We start from the raw sequence: 9,770 nt of genomic DNA, 5'->3' as shown, positions 1-9,770 counted from the left end.
TGTGTGTGTTGGATAAGAACTGATTAGTCTCTCCAAAGCAACAATAAAAAAAGAAACCAACTTCAAATTGCATGGAGAACAGGATCTGCAGTTTTAAATTGTAGTTGAAACATAGAACTGAGTGAATGAATTTATGGCGTAGTATTTAAGGAACAAAATGTCCATTGCTGTTTAATACCTTTATGTAAATGCACCAGTTTTAATGTTTTGTCTGAATGAAAGCGCCTAAAAGCTCAGTTTGCAGTTTGCAACAAGTCATGTAGGAAACACAGCAAACGTACGGAAGAAAGCGCTCCAAACAGATTTAACCAAAATTTAACTTCATGGTGTACATCTAACGCTCTATATTTAGGGTGGAACTAATTCTGCATGTCACCGTAAACACTCAGTCCACATGGTTAAAAGTAGTGGTGGCAGCATTATGCTGTGGTGATGAGTTTCTTAAGCAGAGACAGGGAAACGGGTCAGAGTTGGCAGGAAGACGGACAGGGCCAAATACAAAGTACAAATTATAACCAATACTTTAAAGCAAAGTTGGGATTTAGGAACCAGATATGTCAAAAAGTAAAATAAAATAATATCATCATTAACATCAACTGCTGCAGAATTGTTCTTGTAATGTGGCAACAATATGCCCAACTCTGACCAGGTTAAGTCTCTGGCCAGAGAAGTGATCAAGCAGAGGTCATCCAGAGGGCTATTTGTTACAGGTAAGATACCGACCGCTTGCAACAACTCCCATGAGTCGCACAAAACAATCAAAGACTCTGGCAGGTGGGGAGGTTTCAGCAGGTGAAAACCCTGCAGCATCCTCTTACCATTCAGACTGAATACACGTTAACGGACGATAATCAGAAAACAAAGCAAATATTTCATTTGGATGGCAGTCAAGACATAAAGAGAGCACAGATTCAGATACAATTTCTTCTCCACATGAGATCCATTTCCCCCTGGGCTATTTCTTGGTTTTGTTTACTGCTAAATTTCAACTCTGTCCTTTGTTGTGTGAAGTGACAGAGGTGACTATCACACCAAAGAGAGCTGCGAGTGTGTTATTCATACGTGGGATGAAAGGCGGAAAAGAAGGCATCCACGTAGAGACGATGTGGACCAATATATCATGGACTAGTTCTATATCAAGTCTATAAAATATAAACTCATAAAATCTGGACGGTAAGTAAGTACAGAGCTTTCTTTAAAGCAGCATGTGTGACTATTCTTTTTGAAAAAGTACTATCAAAAAACAAAAACTGCAGTTTCAAGGCTGTTTGGCAGCTAAATATTTTTTCTTTTTTAATACGAATTAATGAAATTGTTCTTGGGTTTTCCGTCAGTAAATAAAAAACTGAATAATCAATGAGTTGAACTAATTTTGAAGTGGTTATGTGGGGGGAAAAAATCTAAACTAGAATGTCAGAGCACTTTATTTACAAAAAGACATTCACAGATTCAGAAAAAAGAAATCTGAAAACTATTTGTATTTTTTCTTTACTTCTTTTTTTCTTTTCCCCATACTAATCCAGATCTGAAAAATGATAACAGCAATAAAATATGCATCTTACAAAACAACAATGGAAATTATATTAAAGGTAAACACAAACTGCAAAAAAAAAAGAAAAGAAAAGAAAAAACATTCGTCCTTTAAAGCCAAACTGGTCAAGCTGACACTGACCTTATGTATCTAACTCCTGTATTGAGTTGAATATCACTGCAGTGAGGATGGTCTGCACAACATCAAAAGAAAAACTGTTTTTTTATGTATTTATTAAATCAGTGAAGAGTGAAATACTTTGACCATGGGGGTAAAGTACCACTAAAAGCTTTTGGGCAAATACAACCAGCCAGAAAATGTATAAAGATTTTCCCTGCCACGACCTGTCGTCCCTAACTTTAGTCTTTATTCCCTGCAGAATAGCACACAGCAGAGGCAGCAGCTACAGATATTAAAGAAGCCTTTTTAACACGGAGGGCCTAAAGGGATGTGCAACGAATAAGAAGGGAACAGAATCACGACAGTATCCGATTAGGGCTGCGAGTCCCACGAGGTGATCCAACAGACGAGGACTGAACATCCGGCCTGAACAAACCTAAAGAGCCTGAGTAAACTCATTTCACAATTTAGTGGGTTTTTTTTTTATTATTATTTTTATTATTATTTGCATGTATTTTTTGGTGGCTTTGGTTGCCTTAATGTGTGTGAAGCATATGCTTTATGAAAAGAGGAAAAGGGGAATTCTCCGTGTTGCATAACTGACTGAATTTAAGGGCACAGTAGTTCATGTCCAATTGACATGAGGGAATACAAACAGGAAATGAATGAGAGGAACCACGGAGAAAATAATTAAAGTAGAGTAAAAATATAGATTTGAGATACCGTACAGGCCTACAGTTAAGCCTAAAATAATTGACATTCCTTCCACATTTAGGTTGAAATTAATGTTGCATTTTTACCAACAGTTTCTTTTTTCCGACTGGGTTGACGTTAACCTTTTGGAGGGGTTCAGCCTGGGTCCCAACTTAAGAATCAGTGGAGAGAGCAGAAGATGAGGGTGATGGGACGGAGGCTTTCCAGCCTTAAAGACTTGGAGCTTATCACATAAACCAAGTAGTCAAAATATCAGTGAAGATTCACAATAGCTCTGAAGCATCATCTCCTTTTTTTTTTTTTTTTTTAATGACCAGTCCAAACACAAAAACATCTATTATATCTGTGTTTATTAGAGTCGGGGTTTTGAAGTGGACGAAACGGGTAACAAAAGGTCAGAAACCGTCCCTATGATTGATTCAGCTGACACAGAGCAGCCAAATCTGAATCCATCTTGACTTGTGAAATGCTTCGGACCATCTCACGATACCTCCCGGCGTCCACCACGGGGTTCAGCCGCAACCGGTTCTTCTCCACGTTCTGCTGCCACGCCTCCCTACAACACCTAACGAGATCCTCAGCAGAACCAGAGTCGGGGGTTTCACCATGTCCAGCGCGCCCCTCGTTTCTCTCTTCTTCATCTTTGGCACACAGAAGTGAGGATAAGCCCTCTCTGAGTGACAGCACCTCTTTCTCCAGAGCACAAGCTAATTTTTGAGCCGCGCTCTGACTTCTCGCGCGCTTGACAGGTTGAATGAAGCAGGAATCAGGGAGGTACGACAGCATGGAGTCCAAGAACTGGAGCATTTGTAATTGGCTGCAAAAGAGGGATAGAAACAGATTTTGCATGTTACAACAATATACACACAGCGATGGATTAAAAAAAAAAAAAAAAAAGTGACACAGCCTTTTTATCATTTTTCGTCGAGTGTCAGCTGATTCCCAGAGACCTACCTTTCTAGTATTCATTAGTGGGATTTGTAATTTTAAGAGCACTGCTTGCAGGAGCACCAAAATCTCTTTGATATTCGAGAGAATATCACACATACGTACGCCTTAGCCAACTTCAAAGGCTTGTCAACTTGGAACGTGTTTATGGAAATTCAGCAGAGCTACCTTTCTGTATCCATCCATTAAAACGGCATCATTTAATACTCACAGTAGAGATACTGCAGCCGACAACTGAACAAGAAATCTCTACTCTGGATATTTTATAGCTTTAAATCACATTAGCAGGATTTTGGTATTTTAGACCAATGAATATTCTGAAAATGCCATTTTTCTTAATGGTCACAGTTTTCTAATTGCATTATATAACCTTCTCATTTAATTCTTTTATGGTACGACATGCTTCACTGGATATAACGTGATAGACAAAAACAAAGTAGCTCAGAATTAGCAAATAAAGAGAATATAATGATTAAAGCTGGTCAAAGTTTACTAAAAGATGGATGGAGTTAAATACAGGGCAATCCTGGGACAATAGGTGATAGAAGACCTGAGAATGGGGCAAAGGTTAACGTTCCAGCACGACAGTGCTACAGTGTGTGCATTGTCCTGAGGGCAGTAATTTGGCTTTCTTGATTGTATCAATCAGTGGAAATGGTTTACCTGCTGTGGATGGATAAATCCCCTTGGAAAGGGTTTATCTGATGCCAGCGCAGCAGCATTGGAGCTGAAGATCCTGGAGAATCTAAAAGCAGATACTCGGGACTCACATCTATCTTTTTAAAACCCTCTCTCCTCTTGATCCAGCCATCTATGTCACCCAAGCTGTAATCTGGAGAGTCTATGCGCAAAACCCAGTTATCCAGAACTGTCAACAGACTCAGAAGGTCTTCTCTAACCTCATCTGAAAACAAAAAGGAGAAAATGATAAGCAATAATTGTTTTATGATTAAAAGATTGAGTTTGCGAGTTTTTTGGAGTTTACCTGTTTTGATTTGAGGGTTTTGCAGAAGCGGCTTCTGGCAAAGATTACGAATGTCTAATGAAACTTCCCCACAGTGGAGTACAGCTGTTGTTGGGCCGCTTCCAGGGAAAACAGCCTCCGCTTTCTCCGCGTAATGAAGCATGGCACGGCACTTGACACAGCCAGAGGTCAGCAGAGGTGCCAGCTTGGTCACCGCAGTCACAGCCAGTCTGCCCGCACTGAAATCATCGCTGGCGATGTGCTGCCTGCTTCTTTTGGCTGCGGGCTCAGAGAACGCAAAGCCAGGCGATGGGGAGGAGAGCGTCGGCGTCGAGGGGCCGCGCGCAGGCAGCCAGAACACTTGGCTCCGGGTCTGAATTACCGCAGGCGTCAAGTTCTGGCCCGGCTCTGTCAGGAGGGATAAGCTCACACCGCTCGCTGGTCTGGAACAAAAATAACACCATCATGAACAATCAGATATCACACAGATAGCCCACGATCAAACTGGAAATTAAACACAAAGTTGGAGTCGGTGTGAATGTGGCGCAGCTGGTGGACTGATTAAACACCAACAAGCTGGTGAGGTTGCATCAGCCGCAAAGACCGGCGACGAAAAACAAAACCGCACGAGCGCCGGAGGCAGTCGTGTCAAGAGGAGCTTTTCTTCACATCTTCTCAAAGTAACGCAAGAACACGCGGACGAAGGTATCAGAGAGTTTCTCGTTTCCACACAAGATGATGACGATCGCCCTGCCAACTTTAGTCTGACAGGATGCTGGGAAAAACCGTCAACCCAGAAAACGCTATGCAACTACAGGTTAGAGGAAATTATGATCCAGTCAGTGCTTTGTACATCTATGCTCTTCCAGCCGCAGACAAATCTACACGATGTACAAAATCATGAAAAAAAAAAAAAAAAAAATCATATTTACATGGCACTGTCAGCGGTTAGTATCAGTCCAACAACCAGCTGCTCCTCAGTGATGCGATGCCACAGCTTGTCAATTTTAGGTCTGGAAGACAGCGCTGGCGTTTCATGCAACTTGTCATCCGGAGTCTCATCATTGGACTCTTCATCACTGTCCCACAGGGCAACAAGGCCTTCCTAGACAGAGAGCACAGAGACCGTAACCAAGAATGACAGATGGGTGACACAACTAGCAGCAACAGCAGCAGCAGCAGCAATTCATGTCAAACATTTCAGTTAGCTTTTTAGGCACAATCGCAGTAAACGTTTCTCCACCCTATTTGAAATTAAAGAGTACTGCTGCAAAACTGAAACAATGTCATACTACAATGTTTTTTAATCAGTTAATTTTGACTTTTTTTAAATTTTTTTACTAATTATGTTTTATGTTGATGAGTATCTATTGGGAAATGCTAAATGGTTAACACCTTTGAATATGCCGGTGTAACAGCGCATAATCCGGGAAAACCGACTGAGCTGACCAGCAAAGTTTAAGAACTTCATGCTACTTTCAGCATCAGCCAAAGACGTCATGTATCTGCTGTTCTGCTCTCCTGCTTCAGCAACGATAAAAAAAAAAAAAATAATAAATAAATAAAAAAAACCCTGACATCACCATGTGTTAGAAATCTTGGTTCTTTTCCCGACACAGATCAGAATATTGTTTGTGTAAAAGTTTCAGACATCTGACGCAAAGTGCCAGCCTCAGATAAAAGGAAATTGGTCAGATGAATCAGCAACAATGCAGGAACCAGTTACTGCTGGAACCACTAAGGCATCTTTTGACTGTAAAGGGAGTTTAAGATCAACAAGAAGGAAGCTCCTCCTCCAAAAATAAACACCTAGAATATCAACTAAAACTTGAAAATGAACTTACAGACAACCTGAATGTCTTCAGGAGAAATGTTTTATGGTCAGATGAGACAATGATTGAGAAAAACATTGTCCACATTGAAAACAATGACAAGAAATAGGTTGGAGGGAGTCAAGGTGCCTCTTTGCAGAGGGGCCATTTGTTATTGGTGCATTTTACAAAAAAAAAAAAAGATAGATCAAAGAAGAACTCCCTTGTGATTATTCATCTTGACCCCAAAAAAATAGCCATCCGACTGAAACCTGGACGCAGCTAGATGCTCCACCAGTAAAACCATTCCAAACACACATTAAACAGATTTTAGAATGGCCAAAGCGGGATATTGCTAAGCTGCTGGAAAGGTCCTAATCTAAGCCCTATTAAACAATTCTAAATAATCCTTTAAACCCTGGAAAAGCACTAAATTAAGCGAGCTTTGCCATTTTTAATACAAGAAGATAGGTCAAATATGTAGCCTGATGAATACCTTTACTTCTACTTCTAATTCAATCCAGGAGGGCAATCTTGAGGGCTGGCATCCTGTAGCTTTTAGATGTTTCCCAAGTCCACCACACCTGATCCAAAGGACTAAATTACCTTCTCACGTCAGGTTAGACAGAGCCATGCCAATTACCAAATTATGTGTTTCAGGCGTGTTGACAAAGAAACGCGCCTAAAAGTTGAAGGACGCTGGCCCTCGAGTATATATACTATAGTTTGACAATTGTGCAAAGGTGGGTAACGGCATCCTTACTACAGTTAGGTCTTCTGGAATAGGAGAACTTCGGAGCAGTCTGCAATATGTACAACTCTGGATGATCACTGGAGAGTCAAGTTGACCGCGGCAGACTTTTACTTCGTTTAACAGCTGCCCAGAATACGGTTTCGAAATATCCAAACTATCCCTTTAATTCAGCCAGTCGAGCTACTTGCACTGAAACATTCTGGTTGAAGGGAACAAAACTGTTTGCCAGCTCTTTGTTTCAGTAAAACCATTTTCTTTTGTTCATTGAGCAGGGCGAACACGTGACAGAAAGTACTTGTTCAGACGAGTTTTAATTCAATTTCTACTACTCGTCACCCAGTGCAGAACAAATATTTGTCAGGGTAAATTGCGTAAAGAACTTGTAAAAATAATCATACGATAATGGACAGTTTAGAAATGAATTAATTCTATTCCCTGACTGCAAAAATATCTAAAAAAAAAAAAAAAAAAAAAAAAAGAAAAAATGGCAACATAAGAAATGTATCTGAAATTTAAGATCATCTTACATCTTCGTCAGCTCATAACATGAACATGACATTACATGAATTACACATAAGGGTTGGGCTGGAAGACTGGTTGTTCAAGAACTACTCTCCCTTCAAGGTTTTGCACCCCAAGAAGAAATGCCAGTGTCATAGGGTGGGGAAGCTGTCCAAAAAAAAACAATGTGCAGGATTTAAAAAAGATATATTTTTCTCACCACTCCTGCTTAGAAACTGACGCTGTCCTCATAACTCTACAACATTGCGCCGCATACATAAAACATCCTCCTTCAACTAAAAGTAGATTTATTCTTGAAACTGGGCCTGAATGAGGATGGGGCAAAAGTTTGGAATTATTAAGATAAAGACTGCACAAAAAATAAATATTGTCTGAAGACATTTAACTGAATTAATTTTACTGCAATTGTAAAATATTTGAGGTTTTCTTGTTTCGACTTTACTTTATTCAAAGCAAGCTCTTCCGGCATAACAACCTATTACATACTATTCAAATGTAATTTTTTTCATTTGTTTTTTTACTCCTGTACGGTTGTACAGGAGCAAAATTTCCTTAACCCTACAACTAAGCCACTATTTTCCTATGTTAACATTTATTTAGCTATGATAATGCTAAAATATACTTGCACCTGAATACACAATAATAAAAGCAAAGTTGTATTATGCTGTACATGCATCTCCACATTTACAGAGCCCATTATGTGTTTTTAAGAAAGGCCAGATGAAGAAAAACAAGAAGGTGCTCCCACATTTTAGACCTGTGGTGTTCTACAATGCTGTGAAGAATAGTTTTCACACCCCTGCAGATTTCTTCTGTTTGCTTTTTTTTGGGTCACACATATGTGTTTTGGATCAGATTAATTTTAAATTTAGCTAAAGATAATCTGACTAAAAATAAAAAAAGCAGCTTTATTTTTATTTTTAGGTTTAATGTATGGGATAGATGGACGGACGAACGGACAGACAGACATTAGGAAGAGCATAAAAGAAAGCAAGCAAACAAGAAAAAGGAAGGAAAAATGAAATGAAATCAGAGCTGCATAATATATTGCAGGTGTATCATGATCGCAATATATCAATATTGCTCCACAGGTATACATTAAACACCGACATGATCACATATTCCAAATTGCACTTTTCCAGTCTTCACAGGAACTCTGCACTAAGATCAAGGCATGTGGGCCTTTCTTAAATAGCATGTTTCTTATCATTCCCGTTTTGAAGAGTCACGGCCCTTCGTCTTGCATAATTTATACACATTTACACCTCGAGGAACAAATGAAATCCTGGATTCCAAATTAAAATCAACTCAGCATTGCTAAGTATCTATGACATGATTGATCCAGTTACATTTAATCATTAGGGATTACTAGAGGTGTCAGTTACTGTGACTGTAATGCCATTTTTATGCACATTTTCATCAATATAGCTTCACGACAATGTGGAAATTAAACACTATTACAAAAAGCTACTTATTTTGGTCACTTGTCATTCTGAGAGCATTTTACAGAGTACATTATTCCTAAGTGACATCATGTGCAGCATAACATGAATACACAAGCAGCTGTTAATTGGATGACTGCTAGTTAGCGAGCCTGTGCAATCAGCCAGTTTTTAAAAGTTAAACAAGTGCGTGAACAGTACCTGCTCAGGCTGGCTGAGAACAGTCTCCCCCCCTGAAAGCACGTCAGTAAGGACTTGGATTGATTGCTGCAGAACTCTGTCCTTCACTCTCACTTCTCTTTCAAGCTCTTGAAGGACGATCAATCCACTCTAAATTACAAATAATAATTGACTGAGAGAAATCCTTACAACCAGCATGCATAATGAACCACCAAATGAATGAACAGAGGTCAATGTCAAGATATTCAAACCTCACAGACATACCCTAACATGAATATGATGCACTCTGTTTTTCAATACACACAACCTAGAAATGGCTTTTTAAATTAATTAAGGAAAAAAAAATACTCCTTGAATTTTTCACATGTTATTATGTTACAACACCGCATGTCAGAGTATTTGCATTGGGATTTTATGTGGTAAACCAGCAAAGTTCAAGCAGTATCCACACGATTGTCAGGCAGTGTATACGCGTAATTTCCTATGAATTATGCATCTAATATGCAGACATTTGAGTGGTACTGTCAGGCTGTTAACACAAATACTAGTTTTTTGGGTGTTCTTCTAAAATGTGTTTCAGTCTCACCTGTAATCTGGATTCCAAAGCCTGAAGAGTGAGGAGTGAGTTTTCCTGAGGAGGTGGGCTTGCCTTCGGTGCTTCAGAGCCTTGACCACACTAAAACATGTTTTTTTTTTTTTTTTTTTTTTTTTTTTTTTTTTTTAAACCCTTTTTTTTCCAAAAAAGGGGGTTTTTTTTATATAATTTTAAAAAACAGGAGAAACC

General features: G+C 39.3%; 1 protein-coding gene across 1 annotated transcript; it reads right to left on the bottom strand.

Annotated features, from left to right (window-relative positions):
• Positions 1-2,698: 2,698 nt before the first annotated feature.
• Positions 2,699-9,662, bottom strand: LOC106943623 (Fanconi anemia group B protein-like; the record flags this gene model as incomplete). The annotated part of the gene is made up of 6 exons (XM_015026937.1): positions 2,699-3,182; positions 3,977-4,217; positions 4,299-4,720; positions 5,210-5,382; positions 9,008-9,136; positions 9,573-9,662. Coding segments are annotated over 6 exons (1,464 nt in total), but the record flags the coding sequence as incomplete, so codon positions are not given.
• Positions 9,663-9,770: the final 108 nt, after the last annotated feature.

Source organism: Poecilia latipinna, unplaced genomic scaffold (genome assembly GCF_001443285.1).
Source record: "Poecilia latipinna isolate Pla-1442-1.1 unplaced genomic scaffold, P_latipinna-1.0 Scaffold5576, whole genome shotgun sequence".
Taxonomy (NCBI): domain Eukaryota; kingdom Metazoa; phylum Chordata; class Actinopteri; order Cyprinodontiformes; family Poeciliidae; genus Poecilia; species Poecilia latipinna.
This window is presented reverse-complemented; position numbering and strand designations above follow the sequence as displayed.